This window comes from Poeciliopsis prolifica, unplaced genomic scaffold, assembly GCF_027474105.1.
Source record: "Poeciliopsis prolifica strain line A6 unplaced genomic scaffold, Auburn_PproV2 SCAFFOLD005, whole genome shotgun sequence".
Taxonomy (NCBI): Eukaryota; Metazoa; Chordata; class Actinopteri; order Cyprinodontiformes; family Poeciliidae; genus Poeciliopsis; species Poeciliopsis prolifica.
Window position 1 is genome coordinate 16,135,224 of NW_026562380.1, and position 26,002 is coordinate 16,161,225.

General features: G+C 40.3%; 1 protein-coding gene across 1 annotated transcript in view; it reads left to right on the plus strand.

The window, feature by feature from the left end:
• lrpprc (leucine-rich pentatricopeptide repeat containing) overlaps positions 1-26,002 on the plus strand; it is a 59,469-nt gene that overhangs the window by 8,844 nt on the left and 24,623 nt on the right. The window contains exons 12-24 of the mRNA XM_055029889.1: positions 2,354-2,472; positions 2,565-2,655; positions 4,059-4,140; positions 6,563-6,590; positions 7,265-7,322; positions 8,028-8,134; positions 8,925-9,002; positions 9,179-9,235; positions 9,986-10,099; positions 10,181-10,311; positions 10,589-10,674; positions 15,852-16,059; positions 24,732-24,856. Coding sequence (XP_054885864.1) covers positions 2,354-2,472; positions 2,565-2,655; positions 4,059-4,140; positions 6,563-6,590; positions 7,265-7,322; positions 8,028-8,134; positions 8,925-9,002; positions 9,179-9,235; positions 9,986-10,099; positions 10,181-10,311; positions 10,589-10,674; positions 15,852-16,059; positions 24,732-24,856 — 1,284 coding nt within the window. The remainder of the gene's footprint in view (positions 1-2,353; positions 2,473-2,564; positions 2,656-4,058; positions 4,141-6,562; positions 6,591-7,264; positions 7,323-8,027; positions 8,135-8,924; positions 9,003-9,178; positions 9,236-9,985; positions 10,100-10,180; positions 10,312-10,588; positions 10,675-15,851; positions 16,060-24,731; positions 24,857-26,002) is intronic.

Genomic DNA, 26,002 nt, shown 5'->3' on the forward strand with positions numbered 1-26,002 from the left:
TTACTGCATTTGTTTATCAAATTATTTTTATACTTTTTTTTCATTTAACAGTGAAAAACAGTTTTCACTCTTGACAAGGATTATTCCACACATGAATCCCTTAACTGAACCAGTTTAATATTTGTCCTTTTAGTTTTTTTTTAAACAAATCTTTCCTTATTAATTCATAGTTTCTTTTATTTGAAATTACTTCTGCATACTCCTGGGAAGGAGTTTATTATTGGCTAGTTAACTTTCCATTACATGAAGGTTTAAGTTTGAGTACAGATTTTTTTCCATAATCCAGATATTGTACTCATTTATTACATTGGATAGTTTGGAAATAGATTGTGGGTCCCATTTCTTCCCCAAATAAAAAGCAACATGACTCATCTTGAAGAGTATTAGAGATGTCCTCTAAATCTTTAAATGTTGCAAAGAAACACTTGGGTTCAAAAGGTTAAAAGCTTCTTGCTTGAAGGCATGTTGAGCAAAAAAAAAAAAAAAAAACTCCACAAGCTCTCATTGCGTGAATGAAAAAGTGCTGATGATCATGGAAGCTCACGTCTGGAAGACGAGGAGCACGTGTGGGACGTCCGGCTTCCGCATTTAAACCTCCTGCTCTCCATTCACTTGTTTTTCTGTCTGTTTGGCTCAGCGTGAAATTGATTATGGATTATTCAGGAAGATGGCAGGTGCTGCCTCTCTCCGTTCACAAAAAAAGGACGGATGGAAGCGATGAGAGGGGTAAGAATGAAGCGATGGATGGCAGAGTGGATGGGGATCCTCCATTGAGAAGAAAGGGGAAAATTGTTTGTTTACTTTTTTTTTGAAAGATGGCTAGATGGATACTGGGAGAAGTGGATGAATGAACGATATGAAGGGAAGAGAAGTCTTGAATGGATGAAGTGGCTCAGGTACCTCTACCTGGGGTAATGCAGGCCAGCCGCAGGTTTTAATGGCATATAAAAGCCCAGAACTCATCTTTTATTGATGCAAAGAGCCTGACAGGTAAACACACAAACACAAGCATCTCTCTATCTATATATATTTATATAACCTAAGGTTATGTGTGTGTGAACTAGGGGAAGATGGTTTTGTGCATATGAAGAGGTATTGGTAATATTGATAATGCTGCATTAGTATTTCTGTTTTACCCACCACTCACCAAAAAGCACAGATATGAGGTCATGTGTCCTGGTTCTCTTAGGCCTCTGCCTTTTATGGGGCACGTTCCGAGACATGACGCAGAGTGTTGAGCAGCTTTTCCATATGCATGCGATTGCTTTGGCCAACTTTCCTGGGGCAGGACCTGAGGGTTCTGCTGGAGAGCAGGGTGCAAGAGTCCATTTGAGGCCAAGTGTGTGTCTGTGCCCACATATGTTTACTAAGCAGCCTGGTTTTGGAGGGCAACGCAGCCATTAGCGTTATAACAGTCCAGGGCGTGGAGAACGTCCACAGCTGCAGGCTGGAACGTGAGAGTGAGCGGAGAAAAGTGTGTGCGCAATATTTGACTGTAAGACGAGCATTAGCCGCTTTAGGTGAACATGTATGAAGTTAAGTTTTCTGGGCTTTTTTTTTTAAATTGTGAGCAGAGACGGCCCATAAATTCTTACATCCTTGAGTGAAAACGCCAGTTTTGTACAGAGAATATTAAAGATTTCAGATTAAAACCTATAAAATAATGCAGCTTCATTTTTTTTTGTAAAACAGAAAAGTAAAAATTATTCATTGGTATGGCTGATGAAATAATATACTGTAGAATATTGATTATCCTTGATTTATCATTTAAAAAGTATTTGGTAATTTGATTAGGGATTGTTGATATAGGTTTAAAATTTCATCACACATTCTTGCAAGGATGAGTTATGATAAAAAGTATTTAAGTTTGTTTGTGGCAATGCATCTGCCACTACATAAAATCAGACTGCTGCAATACAAACAATGCTTTTAAAATGAAAAATTTAGAGCAAATATTACTAAAGCACACAGGGTGATGGGCAGGTGTTGTTTAGCTCCCACTACATGACCCAGCCATTTGCATTGAGTTTTGTGTTTTCGTTGCAACAATCTGTCATACCGAGCGTGCATGTAGCGACAGTGGAGAGGAAACACTCTCCTTTAACAGGAAGAAAGCTCCAGCAGAACCAGAGCCTGACTCAAAAAAAAAAAGCACAGACACTCTGATTCAGAATTACTCTATATGTTAAAACAAAACTCTTAACATGACTTTTAGGTGGAGTTAAAAGTCATGTTAAAACTTTTAACAAACAGATTTTGGGAATCTGATGTTTTCCGTCTTCGAATTTTTCATGATTCAGTTCTTCTTGAAGATTATAAAATGCACATTTTTCTGTGTTTTTGTTGGTTGTAGGTGTGGTGGAGGTGGTGAAAGGCATGGACAGACTCGGTGTCGCCCCCGACATGGACACATTAGTCACCTACATCCTCCCCGTATTCCCCAGCCTGGAGGCCACACTTCAAACCCTCCAGGTGATCGATAAAGTCTCGATACGTTTTGTTCTCTGGTGCTCACCGAAAGGTTTTTAGTGACATATACACAAAAAATGCTGTTGTCTGTTCAGGATTCGGGCGTCTCTGTGGACTCTGAGGCCTTTGTGTATGCAAAGATTCGGGGACTGGCTACTAGCGACCTGGCTAAAGTTTATACTTTAAGTAAGTCGACACACATTGACTCTAATGGAGTTTTTAATAAACTCTGAAGAATGTCTGCACCATCTTAAGCATTCAGAATCATAGAAGTTGCTGCTTTGCCTACAGGCTGATTGGCACACACACATTCACATTTACCCTCCAACACCTCTGTGCTCATCAGGCCTTTTAAGGAATTAGTTTGTGTGAATTTGTAAAGAGCAAGAGTGAGGAGAGCTGCGTTCAGCAGAGGGGGGAGATATGAAGGGTTCCTAAATTATGGATAGCTAGTCCTGTTTTCTGTCTTTCATCTTTTAGCCTCACTGCAACATACGTGTCTCAGTTTAATCCCTGTTACCTGCCTGATTATGGTAAATTGTGTTTTATGGTGCTTTTTGCAGAAAAAAGGTGACTTCTAAGCATAGAGAAACTAAAAATACAAATGAAAAGACAAAAGCAAATTAAAGAGCTAATAAAAAACCAAATGTATAAAAATCTTGAGGGAAAAAATACTTTATAAATTGAATGTGTTCAACTACTTTTAAATGAATCTCCACAACAACATAAAGAGAGACGGACAGGGTAATTATAAGGCTTTCACAATTCATCCATGAAGGAACTGAAAGTTGAGATTTAAAATTGAGCTGTCAACCTCTTCAGATCCATTCAGGACTGATTCATTGCAGTTAAAAGTTTTGAGTAAAGTGAGTAAGAGCTTCTCTGTCAAATGAGAAAAATATGAATAATAATTAAAAGTTTTTTTCTGTGGAAACAAAGACACAATTTCCACAATTCATTCTGTCCTAAATAAATGGAAAACATGGAAATTGTTTCCCTTTTCACATGTGCTTGATTTTCCAGAAAAAAATAATCAGAAAATTGTTAGACTCTCACTTTCTGGCATACTTCTCACAGTATTTTAACAGAAATGTCACAGAAAATGTAATTTTCTTCCATTCTGTAAATAATCATGGCAACCTCATTTCATTGCTTAACAGTCGGTTCATGCTGTACCACCCATTCCTCCCATTATTATTTTCTTCTCTGATGCCAAAAGAACATTCCACAGATATCTAGCAGTTCCTTCAAGTTGAGAAATTTTATCGCGGATACTTTATTTTAAAATCAATAGCAAAAGGTTTTGAAAAGATGCATTGCTTTACTTATTAACCTCTTTCCAGTAATTCAGAACCTCAAGCTCCTGTTTCGAATCCATCTTCCTTTGTTTTGAAAATATGTCTCAAATGAAATGCTTCATTGACACTGATTGGTCAAAAAACAGCATCTGATTTCCTTAAGTCAGGCTTGATGGCAGATTTTAAATGATCAGACTGTTGCCTGATGACATAAATCGACAATCAGACTCTCCGTCTTCTCAGATCTGCTCTTTTTCTTTAACATTTCTTCATTTCTTTTCTCCACCTCAGTATCGGATCCCTCTTTCCCATCTCTGGATCTCAGAGGTCCAGCAACTTCTTTCCGGGGTAGCCTCATCTCCGGCTTCAAAAAGTGAGTCAATTAACCCCTTCCTCTGTTTGTCTTCCCATTTTCTGCATCAGTTTACATTCTGCGTTTTTTACATATTTGGCCCCTCGGATCCCCAGCCTGGGGTTTTGCTATGGAGGTCACTGCAGCATATGCTGCAAGTGTGTGTGTGTGTGAATGTGACATGTGTGGCCCATCGCACCATCCACAGACGTCTGTGCGCCCAGGCAGCTGCAGGGAGAAACGCTGCATCACGCAGACTTTCACGGGTGCCTCATACATATGGAGGCCCTCGCCCCTCATGCGTTCGCCCAAAGCACCGTGGGAGATATGCAAATGAGCATATGCCCACTACCATTGCCCCCTCCAACTTCTGCGCTGGTTGCGTTTTTCCCTCACTCTCTCCGACACACAAGTGCTGAGCCTTAGGACCAGCATTTGACTCGCAGGCATTCGTTGAAGGGGTGTTTATGAATATTTACAGTTTAGCACTACACGGCTGCACAAAAACACTCGGGCCCCCGAGCGACGCTGGAAGTGAACCGAGGAGTAAAGTGCTGACTTCCCTGTGGGGACTGAAGTTATTTTCTTTCACTGAGCAAAAATTCGATTACTTAGTCTCGACTTTATGCTCTTGGTTCAGCCTGTCCAAGTTCTTTATGCTCAGTGCCTGGCGAAAATGTTTTGTCTTCAAATTTCATTCCGATAAATGAAATCTCAATAGTGTCCAGGCCTGTGATAACAAACCTTTCTGGATAATTTGTCCCATAAATTATTATGATAAATTATATGATTATTGTAACCTTTACTTAACCAGAAAATGAAAAACTTATGGCGATCTCATTTATAAAACCATCTCATTTATGGTTTTTATACAAATCACTGGGTACATTTGCTGCTCTGGCAATGATGCAACTGGGTTGTAATTTATTTTTGACCCCCTAATCACCCAATAAATATTAGTTGACAGAGCCTCATTGGATTGACTTGAAAGGTTCTTGTTCTCCACCGAGGACAAAGCCAGGCCTCATGAAGACATCTACCAGTCCGTGATCCAGGAGCTCAAGCCCACATTAAGCGAACTCGGCATTTCCACACCTGAAGAGCTCGGACTTGATAAAATACGATGTACAAGAAGATCAAGCTCTTGCATTTAAATGTTGGCCTCATCAAAACACGTCTGAATTAAATTTAGCCTTTACTGGTTTCTTTTGCTTGTAAAATATGGAGAAATATTCTATCTTCATGCGTCATAAACCTACTGGAATTTTATCTTTTCAACAAAATGTTTCCGGTTTTGGTAGAATTTCTGAAAAGCACTTGGCACCAACTTTCCCGCATCATGATGCTGCCACTACCTTTTTCCCTCCACACACACACAGCATTTTGCATTTAAGCCATGAAGTTCGGTTCCGTGTTTTTTTTTTTTTTTCCTGTCTTTGTGCAGCGGATTATTGATCACCTCATTAGCTCTTGATGTGTGATCTCTGGGATGTCTGTTCAGCACTCGACTATTATATTCTAAGTCATCACTAGTTATTAGTATTTTTATTTTCTTTCTAAATCAGCCCTTTTCCTCTCATGTCTATTCGCTTTGCTCTCACATTCATACACACACACACACACACACTCCCGTGATGGTTAGGTTGCCTGACAGGGTCATAATTGGGCTTGTCACTTGGGGAAGCGTGTCTGTGTGCGTGTGCATGGTTGTGTGTGTGTGTGCTTGCGAGCGCCGTGTCATCGCTGTGCGGGACCTGCCCCTGTCAAAGACAAGGTCAGGGGATAATTTAATCATTAAAGACCTCTTCTTCTCTCCTCTCATCTCCCTCTCCTCCTTTTCCAACATCTCGCTGACAGCGCTGGAGATGTCGCACATTGTCATCATTTAGCCCGTAGTGTGTGTGCGCGCGCGCCTGGGCTCATACGTGACTTTGTGTCTTTTGTGGTGTGTCAGACTTTTGTACGCCGTCTCTCGTCTGTTGTACTTTGGGACGGAGGGTGTGGAACTGGAAACCGTGTGTCTTCTTCTTCTTGTATTCTGTGATATGCTGTCATTTCTCCAGCAGTGGTGAAATAATCCCATCTCTCCTAAGAAGTGTGTTTTAAAGAAAAGACAGAAAGTTGGAGGATGTTATTACAAAGTAAACACTTTGTATTGCCTTGTTGCTGAAAATGTGCTATATAAAAAAAATACCTTTACCTTTTACCTTTGAGTCGTAATTGTAAAATTATAGATTTTCTTCAACTTTAAATGTTTCTACTTGAATCTCATACAAAGAGCAGATGACATTTTAATGTCTTTATATTGTCATTAAACCATCTCTCATCCCAGTAGACAAAGTTCTTCTTGTGTTTTTTTACCTCAATTACCAAATTGCATAAAGTCTTCCTGTGTTTAAGCTGCAGCTGGTGTTTATTTATTGTCCTCTACTGCCCCCTGCAGGTCCTCTGATGTGGACTCCATGGTCAAGGTATGACTTCTGCATGTCAACTTTTGACTAAAAAATAAAGAACTGAAAAGGTGGCTGTGTTTGTAATGTATTTGTAATGCATTTTTGATGCTTTATTGATAATTTATGAATGATGCTTGCTCTATAAAAGTAGTTGTTTTTTTAAATACCGTCCTTAAATTTGAGATTTGACTTTTTTGCAAAAGCAAATTGGATGAACTCTCGATACACATTACAACATGAGAGGCGATTCACTGAATAAGAAGTGAAAATTGTTTAGTTTTATTTCTTTTTGCTAACGTATGTGTAAGATGTACTTTACAGCTCCCTTGACTGTAAAATCCATTTGAGTTTAAACATTTGCTACTTTGTAAATAGTAAACCTGTGCATACTTTCAGTCTAAAAACCTTACACAGCCAACATGCAGTGAAACATGGTGGTGGCTGCATCATGCTGTGGCATGAAACTTAAGTTAAAAACATAAACAGTAATTGGTTGAGTCTTGTATGAGGGCAGAAATGTATAGATTTACACTTCATTCTACTTTTTTGAGGATGCTGAAAGAAAATGCAATACGTAATAAAATTGAGTTTAAATCCAATTTACATGTGAAATCCATTGAGGTTTGTGGTTGTATAATGACAAAATCTGAAAGTACTTCTAGGCGCATGCATACTTTCTTCTCTTTTCCCAGATTACTCAGCTGCTGCACACAGATAACCGCTTCTCCTCTAAAAACTTCAACCCGTCTGGTAAGACAATAAATCCACTTCATTCTCACATGTATGTTCTCAGTTTTGTAATTCTTTCGTAATGTAATTTTTGTGAGTTTTGTATAGGTTTAAAACACAACAGGAGGTTCCATTGTGGGTTTTATCTGTGTCGTATCAGTTGCACAAACTGCCTCCTGCATATCATTGGTAATAAAATCCATGTTTACATCCAGTCTGCATAGCGATGAGCTCATGTCCGTCCTACTTCTCATCTTAGAGCCCCTATACGTTGTAAAGGGTGGGTGTATGTGTGTGTTTGTCAGCATGTTGGTGAAGGACCTGCTACCTGGGGGAATAGAGCCTTACTGCTGATGCAGCACAGAGACTGTGTGTGCGTGTGCGTGCGTGCGTGCGTCAGGGGAGTCTCCAGTGCAGAAGCTGGCGTGTGTGCGCTGGTGGGAGCGATGGAGACTGTTATCCGTGTCACTTCCAGTTAGACTACATCTGCGTGTGTGCATAAGCGTGGCAGTAGGAGGAAGCTGTCTCAGCGAGCCGCCGTACGTTCACTCAAACTGCAGACCCAAAGCAGCTTCTGTCAGCAGAAATGACACAACCTCACACTCTGCAGAGGTTACAGAAAAATAGTATGAATGCACAAATGGACACTGTGACTGACACAGTGGCAAATGAAATTTATTTCCCAAGACGACTGCTCTCTGTGTGTGTGTGTGTGTGTGTGTACAGAGACCTCGTCGTACTTCCTCTACAATCTGATAGAGAGCATTTCAGAGGAGCAGGTCCATGTGCAGGAAGACAAACTGAGGAGTTTCTTCAGTCAGCTGCATGCTCAGGTATAAACTTCACACACTGATGTGTGTAATGGGTTTAACATCTGTTAAACCCATTATTATGTTTTAGAGGAGCTTTTATGTAATTACTTGAAGCTGTTTGCAGTATATCACCAGGCTCTTGAGGTCTCACAAAGGAAATTATCTTTTTTCATTGATATTTTTCTTGTATTTTTCATTTATTTTGACATACACACCATATGCATAATCAACAAGAACAAGAAGCATCATCTTAGATACATATTGGCAATTTAAAAAAATCCCTTCTAAAGAAGTTGCAAAACTTAAGGCTGTGCACAGGGCTTAAGAGCCAGTCATTTGTTTTCCTTCCAGATTCTCTGGCATTTGATTTTCTGATGGTTGTGGGGGAAAATGTAAATATAAAAGTAACACATTTCAGACTGAGGAATGGCTCACAGCTTCTTTTGGACATCACAGTGACGTTGTTTATGATTTAAAATATTTGTTCAGACGTTTATGAATCCCAAATGACCTGTGGTTAAGTTTCTGACAGGCAAATCCTGCTACAGGCAACCTGATTAACCTCATAGGGTCTTGACATCTAGACATTTAGATTAGAGATGCACCAGCCAAGCTTTTACAGCAATATACAAATTTGTAGTTTCCCCTTAGGTTTGACTTAATGTTTCAATTTTCCCCTAAATGAAGAAAAGTTTTATCAAATTGTTGAAACTCTTTGCTTTTCATGCACATCTTGCTGTTTTTGTGATCTTGACATTTGAATTTCTTTCTTCTGTTTTTTTTTTTCTTTCTTTTTTTTTTTTTTTTGCAGAATGTTACAATTTCTCCCAACATCTATCGAAGGATCAAAAACCTCCTGGAGTCTTACCACTGCCCCGAGCTAATTAAGGTACAGATTAGGACCTCTGATGTGTTTCTGGTCACAAATAAATATTTGTGCTTATTTTCTGTCCAAAGATTTTATTTGTCGCGGCCACATCTCTTCAGTTTCTAAAGTTGACTTTGTGAAATTGTTGCATCACGGTTGTAGAAACGTCAACATCTGATGCTTACTGTGTTCTGCAGGATGTGCATGCTTTGGTTTCAAAGGAAAGAGACTCTGGGTCAGCCTCTTGGGCCACCGTAAGTAAAAATAATTAAAGGATGTTAGAGAAGCATAGTTTTTCTCTTTAATGCCTTACATATGGCAGATCATTTGAGAACAATCTGAATATTAAGAGTACAGGAGTGAATTTGTCTGGTGTGTCCAGTGAAAAAAACCTAATGTTGGCCTGCTTCATCTATTCCAAATGCTGTTTTGGTGTTTGTAAATATTTCTCAACTCACACTTGTCTCAAAGTTTCACAAATCAGACCCGCAGCATGACGCCATCATTCCAAAAGACTTGAGGAAATCTACTCTTGGCTTTTCCAAATTTTTGCCAAGTTACTAAGACTTTCCCGTTATTACTGACAGGCAAATCTGTTTTATTTAAAGCGAATCTAAGATCTGTAATCTGTAATTATTACATAGGAGAATTTAAAAGCTCCAGTGTAAATAAATTTCAGACTGTATCCGCAGTTTTGAAAGCATGAAGGTCAGAGAAAATCCACTCTAACTTTAAATATGTTTGCCCAATCCCTGTATTTACTCACTTCACCTGTATGTTGTATAATTGACCTAATGGAGAAAAGCATTAAAATAAATCATTAAAAGTTCCAAATTGGTATAGCATTCATTCTCATATGCTAAATTTCTTTGATTATTTTTTATTTATTTTTCAAATATTTATATTTATTTAATTCTTACTATCGACAGCAACCATATTACTACAAAGTCACGTAACTGCGAGGCTGCATGTTGGTTTTGTGACGAACTTTTTGTCTTCTTCAGGGAGATGAGAACAAAGTTTCGGAACTCGAAAGCAAACTGGCTGAACTCAAAGCGGAGAACAAACCACTGAGCTCCGTTCTTAAACAGACCATCCATGCTCTGAGCGCTGAAGAGGTACGCTTCCCTTAACCCTTCCCATTTCATTCGTTTTTGTCTCCACGCTCAGTATTTCTGAGTGTCCGGTTGTCTCCGCAGAACCTGCAGCGCGCCCTTGAGTTGAAGCAGGAGCACGAAGGCGACATGTCCGTCGGGGCGTACGCCGTCCTCATCGGCCTGTGCTGCCGTCATAACAACGCGGAGGAAGCGCTCAACCTGAAGAGGGAGTTGTGAGTGCAGCGGGAGACGCACACACAGACACACACGCTGCGCCGCGGCCGGTGGTGGGCCATTAAAGTTTAACTTGAGTGGTATTAGGGGAGACATTAATGCAGGGTCCAGCCGCTCTGTTGGCGAGCGGGAACACAGGAAACTCTCCCCTTGTTTCCTCCTCTGCCTAGTCTTTCACCACCTGCCCTCCGGTCTGACTGAACCTTGACAGCATGCAGCAGATGAGCTGCATTACTGTTAAGAGAACACATTAATCATCTCTCTCTCTGCTTTTAGAAGTCGAAAGGACTCATCAGTCACATTGGATCCCATTAAGTACATCGCACTGATCAAGACGCTCTCTTTGAATGACAAAGTTGAGGGTAAGTTGTCAGAATCAATATCTGATGTGTTTGTCCATCAAAATCCAATTCCTGAAAGGAGAACTTAAGACGAATACAGCATCATTAAGCTGTAAGAGGAAATACAAAGCGGAACAGTAGAGACATTTTATATTCATCTATATGTTATGGAATAATTCACTTTTGAAATTCACTACAAAAACACAAAATCTTACCAAGTGTTTATGGTCTAGTCTCTAGTGCAAATATCTTGGTGCACTTGACATTAGATAAAACTGACTTAGAAGTAACTTTTTTAGCAAGATATAGAGACAAGTATTAAGTAAATAATTCCTTAATATTGATGAAAAAATAGTCGTCCCATTGGCAGATTTAACTTGTTTGTTTGGTTTTCTCTGAGTTTCCGTCACCTTGCTTTCTGATTGGCTACATGTCACAGTCACACTTGGTAGGCTGCGTTCCCATTTGTCCTTGGTGAACACCACACTGCTATATCGGACCCAATCCAACATGTTGAATATCCTCGATTTGAGGTCTAACCGGTCTCGATGTTCTTCCAAGCAGACCAGTTCACTCGTAACGCACAACACTTGGGGGCCTCAATGTGTATGACCGGCAGAGGGGGAAATCTAATTAAAAAAATAAGAGAGCAACTTTGCTACGCGATTTTTTTATCCTTTTTGTTATCTGTTGATAGTCTTGCTCTCTCTCCTGCATTCTTTGGGAACCCGACACATTTCACTATAACTGATTCTGAAAATGGCTTCATTTTAATCTCCTTTACTGAGTTACAGTGTTCACATTGAAGATTTCAGTGTGTGAGTTCTGGTAGCGCTTCGGTGGGTTTTCTGATTGGGAGCATATTTTACCTATAAGTATCGATCACCTGAAAATTGCTTGATTTCAGTCACCATTTAATTTCTCACTGCATCTGAAATGACAAGTCAGTGGCGTGAGATTAATTAGCAATTTTCAATGTTTTTACACTGGAGCCACACGGACCCAGACGCTCGCATAATGCAAACGCGTTCAGTGAACCGATCCTTCCTGCTTCTGTGCATTGTAAAATGATACAATAGCTCATTTTCACACTGTGGAAACGAGTCACTGCTGTCTGCCTCCGTCATTTATTACTAAGTTAATTCTTCGTGTGGCAAAGACAAAAGTTGTTCAACTGACTCATTAAGCATTTTGATGGATGAAATTGTTTCCTTCCGTAAGTCATTCTGTGTATTAACAAACTAGTCTGGCTCATTGTCATTTCTTTTTCTTTTTTTTGTTGTCGCTTGTACAACCAAATTGTGCACTTCTTGGAAAGTATGTGAATTTTTTTTCCAAGCTTCTATGTGTGTGTGAGATTGTGTGTGTGTGCCACCAAATCTGTCACAATCTCTCTCGGTTACCATATTAGCTGGCCATTTTCCGAATTCTACGGTGGGTTTCCTTCAGCTCACTGAAGACCCAATTACCATCAGTTTGTGCTTCTCCGCGTTTCGCATTGGGTGACAGGCGAAATGTTTCCCTCGTCTGTTCTCGCCTTTCCTCTCCTCCCCTTATCATTCTCTCTCAGTTTCTGCGTCTCCGTTTGACCCCCACCATCTCCGTCTTTCTCAAAGCGTGCCATTCTCTTGCCCCCCCCCACACACACATCAGCGGAAAATGAGAGAGGGGGAAAATTACAGGACTGTGTGTATTTTTCCAGAATTATTGAAATCTGCCTTGATGCTAATGGCAGATCATGTCCGCCAAAGTGCTTGAACATTTCACACAGACACACATACATACACACAGAGTGACACAGAAATTTGCATGTGAATTCAAGCAGAAGACATTTGGTGGCACGTCGGTCGGTGTGTCCGTCTGCCTCTGAGTGTGTCGGGGTGTGTATAGGCAGCTCTCAATGCATTTGCCATTAGTTAGAGTGTGTGCATATGGAGGCAAGGCTTGTCAGCCACATTAGCACACATGGCTAACCTTGATGTTAGCTTTTCCCCACCCAGACGCTGGTCTGCCCGGTTCCCAGCGAACACCAGGCCTAGCTAAAGATCACGTCTTTTGGCATCTTGCATTATTTCTCTCTTGCTTTAATGGTTTTGTTGTTTTTCTTTGAAGCCCCTCATTTTGACTGCCAACTTTGTTTGCTACTTAGTTCTTTAGCTTTATTGTCCTTTTAATGTTTTCTTGGAGCATTATCTAATCTTCAAACCAATTAATTTTCTTCTTCTTCTGAGCAATTACTGTTATATCTTGGAGCTTTTACTCTCACATTTGTTCATCCGGTCCCAGCTCTATTTGTTAGAAACAGTATTGTGTTGGTTAAAGATTGTGCCAAAAAGATTATGAATCTTTTGACTCAAAAGAATGATTACCTGAATGCCATTAACGGTGCATTCACACCAGCCCTGTTTAGTTTGCTTTAAGTGAACTCTAATTCATTTGCTTTGAAAGTCTGGTTCATTTTGAGAATTGTAAATGTAGGATCAGACTAAAAAAAAGCAAACACTGGTCTGCCTAGACACCTAGGTCTTGGTTGAGTTGAAGTAAACTTTTTATCTATTTATTTTTACATTTATTAAACTAGGGAAGTGTCATTAGCATTAAAAACTCAAGGGAGTCCTGGCCAAGAGCTTATACAGGAAATACAAGTATTATAGAAAACTGACATGCAAATTATTTTAAAAAGTCACAATTTAAGGAAGTCATTTGTAGCTCTGTCTTGACTTAAAAGTGCTCAGTGAAGTAAGTTCAGTTAATTTAATGTCCTGTTTTTTTTGCAACAAGTTCCATGTAGACAGAGCAGAGAAAACGAAGACAGTTTTCCCCAATTATTTGGGGAAATGCAACAGAGAGAATTAAATTATAAGAATCAACACACATTGATAGACTTTGTTTAGTAGCTGCACAGGGTTTCATTTATGGGCATCAAAGTAAAGAATGTGTATAAATGCACACCTGACTTCATGTCTTTCTTGAATATCCATTATCTGGGAATGTATGGCACTGTATCAATTTGAACAGTCAAGCTTAATGTATTTCAGTGTACCTATCAGTAACTTTTGTGTTAAGTATTCCTTTGAAAGCTTTTCTATCCATCTACCTGTTCATATCTAGCAGTTCTAATAAAATCAAACCTTGAACCCGCTGAACGACATGGGCCTCAAGAGGCTAAACACAGCTTTCTTCCTCTCCTTTCTTTAATAAATACACCTCTCCTCTATCACCAAGCATCTCTTTGACCTGACCTTGCCCTCTTCCTCAATCCGTCCAGCCTCCCACTTTAGTAAACGCAACTTGTTCTGTTTTCTGGTAGTTCCAAGCTCCTCTTCAGTGCAGTGTGTGTGTGTGTGTTTCTCTAAAGAGACATCAGCAGCAGTCAAGTCAGGCAGGATTACATGAACCATTGGGCTGTGTGATGTTTGTTTACCTGGGCTGTCTGCCTCCCATCTCCCGATGCCTGCGTGCGTACGTGTGTATGCGAGCGCGTGCGGGGTCTGGCTCGGTGTGCTGGTCGAGATGCTCGGTTGAGCTGATGGATATACATACTAGCTTGGCGTACGGATGAAAGGGGAGATGGAGGGAGAACGGCATGGGGGAGGTTTTGATGGTGGACGGAGGGAAGTTTGGGTAGTGTTGCTCCATTTGGGCAGATCAGCTCCAAGCCATTGGTCTCTGTGATTAACGGGTCTGTCATGTCGTGATGGAGAGAGCTGCGGGTAGATGGAGGGAGAGAAGCTCAGGGGGGAGAAACGGTCAGACAGAAAGAATATGCATCATCTGAGATGATGAACAGAGCAGAAGTGATAGCAGGTGAGCCTTTGACGTAGATATTGCTTATGTAGATGGCAACATCCGAGATCAGCATGTTCCTATGGTCTTTTAGATAGTAATTATAACTAACAAGGTGTGTCATTTTCTGTGAAATGTTTGCTCTGTGCTTCCATTTATCCCTGCAATTTCCACTTCAAATGTTTAGGTTTACATCATTCTTTTTGATTTGGCTCAGTTGTAACACCCTTCTCTTTAACTAGCTTAGTTTATCTAGTATGTTGTCCAGAAATATCCTCACACCTGAGAATGAATCAGTTCTTACTTCACTTCAAACAGACGCAAGTGTTGATATAAATAGATTTTTGAAAATACAGTCGACTGTAAAATATCTCTTGCAGATAAATTAGTTGGACGATGGAGAGACAAACCAAAAATTAGGATGCCAAAGTGCTCATCAACTGCAGAATGTTTTGACTGTGGAAAATTTGAGGATAGTCTTTTTTTTGGAGGTTTAGTTGCGATAACATCGATGTTAGAGAAGAGGCCTTTGTAGCGCTATGGTCCATTGGTGTCCATTTTGAGCTTTATTTCCATCTTTGCCTCAATAACGGAATCAAGGACCTCAGTTGGATATATTTTAAGTGCAATACCAACAGAACCCTGCAATTTGAGGCTTAAAGCAGATTATTCAAATATATTCAGCGCGTCTCTGTCTATCCATCTCCTCCTCGTTATTGGTCTCGCTGTATAGATTAGTATCTGTGGTGGAGAGCGGCTGTATCACTGACAGCCCATTAGCAGCTGTCTAAATAGACAGTAAACGCATCTTAATTACTTTACCCTGTTAACGCACATACACACTCACTCCCTCTACACCATTTAGCCCCTTGTGCTGGCCAGATGGGCGCCTGGCCCAGTAAAAAGCCCTCCATTACCAGCGAGACTTGACCGAACCGATCCACCCCTCCGCCCCGCTCACCAAGGTCCTACAGGGGCCGCGGCGGGCCCTTGTCGCCACATACCTATAATTTAGCCCCCCAAGTGCTTTCCACATGGCCACGGCAAAAAGCTGGCCTCCATTGTAGGGGTCCGGTAATTGTAGTCTCGTTTAGAAAACTGCAAGTAGCAATTAGCAGAGAGTTGGCATTATACGGGGTAGGATTTGCATCCCCACTGGGTGCAAAATGCTGTTTTAATAAGGGTTTGTTTTCCCCACATGGAATTAGCTAAAGCGGCCTTTTATCGCATCCACACACCCTGCTCTTCTCCGAACCAATCTCTGACCATCTCTTGCCGCCTCTCTCCTCATTTTGCCCTCTCCTCATCTTCCTTTCTTTGTGTGTGTCCTGTCTTTCCTTTACCTGTAAATCACTCTCAGGTTACTGCTCTTTTTTATGCTGAGCAAGCAATTCTTCTTTCTCCTCCTCCAGAGGCAATGGACATCCTGAAGGAGATGAAGGAGAAGGATATTATTCTGAACGACACCCACCTCACCGCCATCTTCCACATGCTGAATGCCGTGGCGGCCAAGGGCGAGACCACCACGGTCCGCCGGCTGCAGGACACCATCTTCACCCTTGGATTGGCCAAACCCACCGCCAGTCTCTGCTCGCCCTTGATCACGTTTTACTTGGAGAGGTAAAGCAAACATCGCCACAATCCTCCAAAAGCAAACCTTGGGCTTGCCAGGTTAAGTTCAGAAATACCAGATGCTTGTTGTGGTTTTGTGGCTTGGGTGCGTCCGCCAAACAGCCAACAAGCTCATGTTTGTTTTCAGATCCGTTTCCTCATCTGCCAAAGCCTCTTGCCAGGTGTGTGTATCTCAATGAGTCACTCATCCCTCCCTATGATCATAGCCGAGGTTGTAGTCCGGGTCAGCGATTCAGAAAGGGAGAGGATGTGGAAATTGCTCATTTATGTTGGTGTGTGTTTGTGTTTTGAAGCCAGGGTTTTGTTTATGTGAGGATGTGCCAGCTGCAACCTTTACACCACACTTGATCTCCTGAAACACTTATGGCCATCCTTTGATACTGAAGTGTTTGTGGTAGGTTTGGGCCTGTGTGTAATTTTCATCGTGTGATAATGTTCACAGAATTTGCACCAGAAATTTAAAACACAAACCAATTTCTTTAAAATAATAATAATTAAAAAAAGGTTTCTCACAAAGAATATGGTATAAATAGAAATGCAATACTGCAGTTTTTTTAAACAATTATTTTTATTGCTTAAGCAAAAATATGTAATAAACTAAATGTAGTATTAGTTTTAAGGTGATTATCGCACAAAACATATATTTTTTTCTGTATTCTACCATAACATGAGCACAGCAGGTTGATGTCGGTGCCTAATTTTCTAGCCTGCAACCCGCTACTGAATAGTCATGCCACTCGTGGCCCACCAACAGTTTTAAAACTGTTTTATTTGATAGTTCAATAAAAAAAATACTTGATTGATTCCACAGGAAAATTAAATCAAATTATAGGGTAGAATTACAGGGTATCAGTATTTTCAGAAAGTTTTTAATTGGTGTTGGTGTCTTTGTGCAGGAAGTAACTCATTTAGCTGCCTGTGGAAGAAACCTCTGATTGAAACAAAAACTTATGACTTTAAGCTTCAGATACACCAATCTTCCAATATTTAGCTGATATAAATTAGACTGAATGTGAAGGTTGTAGGTTCAATTCCTGCTTACTCCTATTATATGCTGATGTTCCCCTGGGCAAGGCCTTTAACCAGTTCCCAACCGATCTGCGTATCAGTGTATAAATGGGTGACTGTGACTCTAGTGTAAAGCTCTTTTTGTGGTCAGAATGATTGGATAAGTGCTATACAAGTTTAGCTTCTTTATAATTATGTTATAACCCTTAGAGAATAAAAATCTGAATCTATCTGCAAGCTGCAGATGAGACTTGAAAGGAAACCTGAAAACTATAGGAAAATCATGCTTGGTGCATTTACATCAAACATTTTTAATAGTTTTAAAAATTAACGTCCTTGTTTCCCCTCCGTACTTTCTGAGGAGAAACACGGAGGGAATCCCGAACAGCTGACACGGTGCAACCCGAAGTCCAGCAGACATTGGAGATGATATGTGAAAACATGAATGTTTATTCAACATTTCGTGCAAATAAAATATAAATAACTAGGGGAGGAGTTGGAGCGAAATTTCTACCAGAAAACCCGGTAACTTTTCAGCTGTTCTTCGTTAACGTGACATAAATAGGTTATAATGATTTTCATTCAGTCAGACTGACACTCGCCACATGCATTGCAGGTAGATTGTAGTAAGGAATTGATTAATGCCTGGTTTCAAAATTAATGAACTGGATTTATTATTTTGTACCCATTGTTGGACACCACTTGGTTCGATCGAACCGTTATACCGAGGATTTTTGTCGGCTAACGTGTCTCAGGTTTTGATAATGGGTCGACAATCCGCGACATAAGATTGTGCAGCGCGCGCTGGGCATTACACTAAGGAAATAACAAAGAGAGGGTCAGTGGAGAGGACCAGAGTTGAACCTTTTTTCACTCAGTGTCATCAACAGTAAGAGAAAAAGGCAGGAAGAAACGATATAGACAATAATTAAAATGAGGTCGATAGTTTTAATTTATCGTGCGATTAATTGATTTATCGTTTATCGCGACAGGCCTACTTGATACCAATAACCATGCTTCTGGTTCCACTAAAATCTTTTTCTCCTAATGTAAATATTAGCAAACAATCAGTTCGGAGTCTCTCACCTTTCAACTCTATTCAGCTTGTGTATCTTGTACGTTTTTGTGCGAACAGCTTTCACCTAGAACAGCTCATTAGCATGCTAATTATGCACAGGCCACTTAATTGGTAGATTTACTAAAGACATCACACACACTGTCCGCATCCTTTTATACAGTTTATCATCATGTGCATTGCTACACATGAGGTAGACCTTTGGAAATGATGCTTACACACACCCACGCACACACACACACACGTGCAGAAGGTAGCTCCCCTGCTGGTGTTTGTGTTGCTTTGACGCCATTCTCCAGCACAAACTGAGCTTCCAGGTTCACGACGATAATCACTGCCTCTGTGAGATTAGCGGGCTAATTTACTCCTGGGTCATCAACGCCAGCCAAAACACAAGCATGAACACACAGCAGCTTACCGCCAGCCGGTGCTCCCAAATCAAGTGCCAGTTGTACTTCCTCCAGCTGATACTGCAGTAGACACACTAATGAACACAAGAGAAAAAGATAGCTGCTCGGATCCGGTTATAATCAGCGGGGTATTGGTTTGTGTGTAGGTTGCTCGGAGGGTCTCTTCCATGAGGCAAATTCACACCTATAAAGCTTTCCTTTATTTGCTTTGAGGAGAAAAGGGAAAAACTGGAATAGTAAACATCTATGTATTTTTACACTTTTGGTAATTTGCTTTGTACAGGTTTGTAGAATTGGTTGGTAAAGATTGGTTTTGTTATTTTATTTTAAAGTTATATTAATCGGATTCCAAAAAGTGTTGGACACATCCTTTCAATTCAGGCACTTTAGGTCCTAAATTCATATTCATTTGTCTCTTTGAGTACAGCTAGATCTTACATTACATTTCATTATGTCTGAAACTGTAATTGTACTGTATTTTAATTTATTACTACTTTCTCTGGCTTTTAACTTTCTTCTCTTTTTTTGTAGAAATACACTCACTTCAGTTACCTTTCTAGTGGAAATTAGGTATAAAGTCACTAATATTCAAATGTCAAAAAGAAGGGAAACTCCACAGCTAGTAGAAAGAAATTCATTGTAATACGTTAAACCTTCCAAAATCATCGAACTCTGTTTGAAGATTTTATGTTTAGGTGATTTAAAATCTTGCCGTTTTGTAATGTTACATGCAAGAGAACACAATTACTTTTATCATGTGACTGTATGTTAAAAGAGAAATGGCTTGAAAATGGCCATCTTGAACATGGTGGTCAGTTATTGAACATCTTGACAATCACTGATATCAGTCATTGTACTATCAAGGTCATCGGAAGTCTTTACAGATCTTAAAACACCTTTTAGTTATTATTCCAAGATATTTTGATAACATTTATTTAATTAAGTTCTTTCAGCAGGATGGGTTATATTTTTCATTTTTTTATAGGACTGCACCATCATTTCTGAAAATGTTACAGCTGGCCAGTTTCATACACTTTGTCACCTTTAACTCTGTTGCATCTAAGCCAACATCACTAATAATTTGAATTTCAGGGATAATAATTTCAAATTACTATATTTTTTTTTCTTTCTAAAGCTCAGTTTTCAGTGCGAAATCTTTAGGATTGTAAGAAAAACAGTCAGTGGTTCAGTCTTCAGGGCAGGTTCAAGTAGCACAACACTTGACTTTTACAACCCGGTCGAATCCGTCGTCTGGCTCTCTTCCCTTTTTATCTTCATGTTCTCGTCCCCACCTCTTCATTCCGTCAGTCAGCGGACAAACAGACACTGGTGGTGGGAGGAGGGGATGGAGAGAAGTGATAAAAGAGGACAAAGCAGGCATCATTCCCGCCTGCACCCATCTCATCGCTGCGTCAGCGCTAATGACTTAATGAACACTTCTCCGCCAGATTAGCCCTTGACAGCCCATCACACACGCCGCCCCGTTAGCCTTCACGCCCGTCCGCGCAGTATTGTGTGTGCTAACCTGCCACCGCGCTAGTTGGCAGCTAGCTCCGATTGCCATCCTGGAGGAAGTGATTAGCGACAGTAAATGCTAATGAGTCCAACAAAGTGAAGAGCTGGCAGGATGCATATGATAAGGCAGTAGTGGGATGATGGAGCATGAGGAGGCGGGCGCAGAGCTGAAAAGAGATGTGCGGCTCACAGAAAAGCCTAATTTACTCCCAAACTTAGGCCTAAAAAAACAAATGGAAACAGAGTGGCTAAATGGAGGCAAGTGATTTATATATTTATTTATTTTTTATACAAATAACAGTCTCGGATAAAGAACCGTTGGATGAACAATGCAGAACACGTTGAAAGACATATTTTACTCTTCAATAATTTATATGAAATGTATAGATTGCAATCTTTATTACTTAAACTGGTTATGAAGTGCTGAATATTTGCGTTCTGGTTTTGTGTAAAGTTATAGAGTTGGCTCCTCTCAATAACACACGTAGGAAAAATCTCAGGAAATTTTGTTCCTTAGGATTGAAAAAGCATTATTTTCTTTATTAGTAAGAAAAAAAGAGACGATCACAAAAGAAAAAACTGAGCAAATTTAAATTAAGCAAAACCAAAATCCTTACAATTCAACTTTGTTGGTCTCACAATGATTAAAAAAATGGAATTTGAATGAAGTCATCCAATTTCACTTTCCACAATTAGTTTATTAAGTCTAAGGTGTTATTTCGTTTAAAGATTTTGCAGTGGTATTATTGTGGAAATCGTCATGAAGACATTACATTACATTGCTCTCACATTACACTATCACTGTAAAGACATTATTTGCATGAACCAGATGGAGAATAACAGGTAATGTCAACTTTAATTCACAAGATTTGATTTGCTTTTTAATTTAGTTAATTTAGTCAGTAAGACACTCCACACCAAGTAAATGCAAAAATAGTTTGTAATAATAAAAACAAGTGGTTGATGGCCTGGTTGCTTGAGTAAAATCTGCAAGTTTCAGTGAATAAGGAGTGATAGAAAATGAAAAATCCAAATGTCAAATCCAGTTGCATGGATATGGCAAGCCTTTTGTGTATTTTCTTTACCTAATCACTTTTGCCTTTCTGTTTTGCTTTCTGCCACAGATACCTTGCATCCAAGCGCAGGTGTTTGTTGCGAGTGAGGCATTGTTGAAATTTAGTTCACTTCAAAGTGGAGAGAGATGTTTTTAATAGTCTTTCTAAACTGTGCTACATTTCTGTTTTGAAAAAAGAACTTTTGTCTTTCTACTTGCTGTACGTTCGTATCAAAGTGCAAACCTAAACTTGATGGCCTATACACTGGTATCTGGGTCGCTTACGGTAGAGCTAGTCATGTTTCGATTTATGTATAAATCCATCTCATGTTTGGGATTTTCTGGGAGCTGGCTCTCTCCCTGTATAAAGACAGAGATCAGAAACGCTCTGAAATAACAGGTTACGGTTGGTTAAAATGAAATAACTTTCATGGCAGGCTGACACCTAATGTTCCTGTTTGTCGGCTGGCTGTGGGATTGACTGGACCGCTAAATACCATGTTGCCACGTCAACTTTGAAAAATGTTCACCTGCCTTTGTGTGACCACAGCTTTCACCCTTTTTACACAAAATCACCTGTTAAGGACAGGAATAATGTCAGTAATAAGTAAGTGCCATTCTAGCCCACATTTAACTGCAGGCTAGTCGTGTCATGATCGCACTCTCATTTGCGTCTCGAGACACAGACACCTCGTTCTGGAGGACAGTGGCTTGATAACAGGCCTGCCCATCTCCCCTAAACAAAGGAACGGGACGGAGGCAAAGAAAAAGAGGAGAGGGGAGGGGAGGGCGGTAAAATAAGTCAAAATGAGCCTCCTTGTCTCATCCTTCAGGTTTCCACTGAGCAAAGCGCTCGTTATTTTTTTTCAGGGCTTAATTGGCTGGAAAGTGTCTGACATGCAAAGTTGGGGACATTAACAGGGCTGTGTGCCGCAGTAAATGGCAACGCAAAGTGACAGTTAAATTGTACCTAGAGGGAAATTATCCATCTTTCGACATCTTTAGCTCTTTTAGGGGTGGATCAGCGGGCAGAGAGATGCGGTGTAATTGCAACGCCATGCCCCCCTCTTCTTTTGCCAACAGATTTTTTTTTAATCCCTCATTAGGAAGAAGGGATTATGAGAAAGTGTTTAATGTATAAAAGATTGGATGGATCGAATGGACATGCCTATTAACAGTCTTGTGTAAAAATCCTTAAATTCATCTTATTTCAGCAGCGTAATCTGACCTTTCATTTGTGAATATTTACTTGGTTTAAGAAAAGAAATTCACATCCATAAGTGTTTTAGCAAAATCGCCAGTATTACAATTATACAAACTAGTTTTGCCAGCAGAAAATAACTAATTTGATGTAAGATTGTAGATAAAATTGACCATTCTTGTTGACACAATGAATTTGATTTCTATTTTGATTTCAACATATATTCTGGATTATCTTGTTGAAAAGCCAATTTGTGATCCAATTTCATTTTACCGGCTGAGGCCTGCAGATTTATGTTTTAAATTACGTGCTGTTTCAAAGAGTCAATGCTCTTTGCCGCACAGAAACCATACTCTCTGAAGTTTTTAATCTTCCTGTGCATGTCTGTGAACTTGAGTTTCTTTGGCCTTCCTGAAGAGCAGCCATGTTTCTTTGTGCTATAGTAATTAACTTATAATGGCATCATAATTAAGCGATCAGTAGAGGGAACTGAGAAATTTTAATTAGGACTAACAGGGTTTGTGTGGCTGGTGGAAGAGAAACAGATCCTCCACCGTACCCAACAGTGAGCATCAGTAATTTAACATACATTCCTTTTTCATGCAAAACTTACAAAGAGTATTTATTGCTGAAACACTCAATCTCATTCACCTCTGACCAAAGCACACAGTTGCAGTTAAAGTTCTGGTTGATTTTATCAAAACTTTACATGGTTATGCTTATGATAGGATCTTTTTTATAATTGTTTTTTGCCCTCAAATGGTACTTATGAAGACACGGCTTCACCAACATGGACATCATTTCAGTTCCCTAAAACTGAACATTGGAGATTTTATTTCTACTATTTCCAACTTCTATTGGATAATCATGAGAAGCAGTTAAAAATACCTGGTGGTTAAATAAATGGGAATCTGTAAGTTCTTATTGATTATTAGGAGAAACTCTAAAACTCTAAAGAAATACTTGGTTATTAAGGATTTATATGGGTACTTATAGTTAAAAGATGGGTTAGATATTCATCTTTTGTTCATCTTTCGTATTTGTGTACAGTCGAGTATGTGCAGGTATGAAAAGATCCCATTAGATCCTCACAGAACGAACCTTAGCATGTTTGACTCTCGTCCCTCTCGCCGGTTTTGCTCCCTCTCTCCCGCTCCTCCTCTCATTTTCCCAAAATCTCTTTGTCTCTCTTCTGCGCCGTTCAATCAGACTGTTGTGCGGTTAAACAGCCTCTTGACTGGCGTAGCCGAATAATGTTGTGCCTCTTCATTTCAATTAGCGCTCCTCTTTGCCTTCCCGTCCCAATCATCGCCCCCGCCCGCCTCACCGCCGTCATCCACTCCCGCCGCACAGAAGCCAGTGCCAAGGTCAAATGTTTCTTTTTTGCCCCCCTCCGGTGTTGTTGGTCGTTTCAGGGCGTGTTTTTGCATCTCTGCTTCTCTGATTGATTAGAGAAGAAAACACTTCAGAAATTACACCTGTTTGCTCTCAGCCCAACACTCACTCTTGTGTTTCTGCTCAGCCAGTCCTCCCCTCTGCCTCCCTCTCTCCCTACGAGTGCCCTATCTGCTTTGACCTCTGCGTGATTGACATGGTAATTACCCAATCAGCAGATTGATGGCAGCGCTGTCACAATAGAGGGGATTGAAGTGGTCTCTCGCGCACTTCCTCTCTTCTTCTCTCGTTATCCCTCCATCAGGAGCGAGTCCTCCCCTTGGCGAGCAGCTTTTGTTTTCTGCGATGAAGACCGGCTGCGAGAGAGGATGTCATGAGAAGAAGGGCGCGAGCTGTGAAAGGCAGAGTGGGGGTCTCTAATGTTGCCATATTTGAGCTAAATTGCTCGAGTGAGGGGGTGAGGGGGGGTTCAGGTCAGAGTCGGTACTGAGAGCTGACAGCGTGAAATCAGAAAGACGATGGCGAGAAAGAGAAGTCAGAAAAGAAGTGTGAAGGTTGGGGGGGAAAGTGAAATAAGGGATGAGGGAAGGTTGAGGAGGTTGCAGGTGGACAAAGAAGCGAAAGTTGGAGGCTGTGCGGAGAGGCTAAAGATCAGCGGAGTCCTTTTATCTGCTGTATTGCTTCACCTCTAAAAGCCTGTCCGTAGAGTCATTAGTCCCACCAGGACAGGTGTGTGTGAGAGCACGCGTGGTTGTGTGGGAATGATGTATTGAGGCCAAAAGACCTCATCGCCCCACAGTTGTGCTGTCATGAATTCAAAGGGCCTGTATTGTTGAGGCGGGTCATTGTACTTAAATGGGAGGGCACGGGGTTAACGCCCCATGATACACTCTTTATTCCCCACTGACACCGCTCTGTACATGAATGATTGGATGAACTCATTCTCACATTTTTCTTTTTCTCTCTCTCTCTCTATGTGTGTGTTTGTCTTCATGCCTGCAGCAAAGATCCGTCCGGAGCTCTCGATGCGGTGATGGAGTGTCACAAACTCTACAACCAGCTCCCGCGTATTCATGACGTCATCGTTGCTCTGGTGGAGAAAGGAGATACAGATGTATTGCAAAAAGGTAGAACGCCGACTTCTGATCTTTAGTTATGTTCAGTAGAAAACGACTCATTCGTTTTAGAATTGGCAAAAAAAAAAATCGATGAAACTAAACTAAACCCAAGCTCCATTTAAAAAAATACTTTAAATTTCTCCATTTGTTTGACTTTAAGTCAATAAATACAATTATCACCAGATATACAGTTTGACATTAAATCAGACAAATTGTTTCTGTTTTTGGTCATTTAGGATTATTTTGATTTTCAATCAATACAGTTCTTTGCCTTTAGACTATTTTGGAAGCCGAGGATATAGTTTTAAAAAACAGAAATAAAATGGTGTTTAAAAGAAAAGACCACAAATTTCATATTCATTAAAAAAATTTAAGTTGTCTTTTCACAAAAGATTATGCACCATTTCTGGCTTTAAATGAGTTTTATGTGGCTCTTTGGTTTATAGAGGTTGCACAGCCCTGATTTTTCCATGGTTTCTCGTCTCTCTTCTCATCCCAGTCTTTTTTCCTTTAGTATTTGTCCTTGAGCTTCTCTATTGTTTTCTCCTCCGCATGTCCAAGATCTAATTCCCCACCAAGTTTGCTGAGCACATGATCCACTATGAGGCGCGCACAGAAAATAAGTGTAGCGCTTCCTCACGTTTAAACATTAAACATGAGAAAAACGAGAAAAGCTGTACTTTTCACTTTAGCTGCAACACAGCCAGTTTCTTAAGCTAAGGTTAAGTTTCTCCTGAATGAGTTTAACTAAAAAAGAGGCAGGTTATTCATGAATGAGGCACATTTCCTCTCCCTTAATACTTCAAACTATATTATTCAACTAAACTTGACACATGGCCTTGGTAAATAAAAAACCCATATGGAGTTGGAGTGTGTGCCACTTCCTTTAGTTTCCTACATCTAACCTGTTATATTGCATGTTGTGTTTGCGCCCAAAGTGCTCTTTCGGCTGCAGCGTTGAACACAACGTGTTAACAGATGCTAGGGAATCCAGCAGAGCACAAGTGGCCCCCGAAGGTCAGAAAGATTTAGTCCCGGGTCAAAGATGAAGCTACTCAACCAATCATATGTAGAGCAGCCTCTTTATACCGCCACGGCGGCGAGGTAAAAAATGTCAAGTCCAACGTGCTGCTGGGGTCTAAGTGGCTCTGAGTG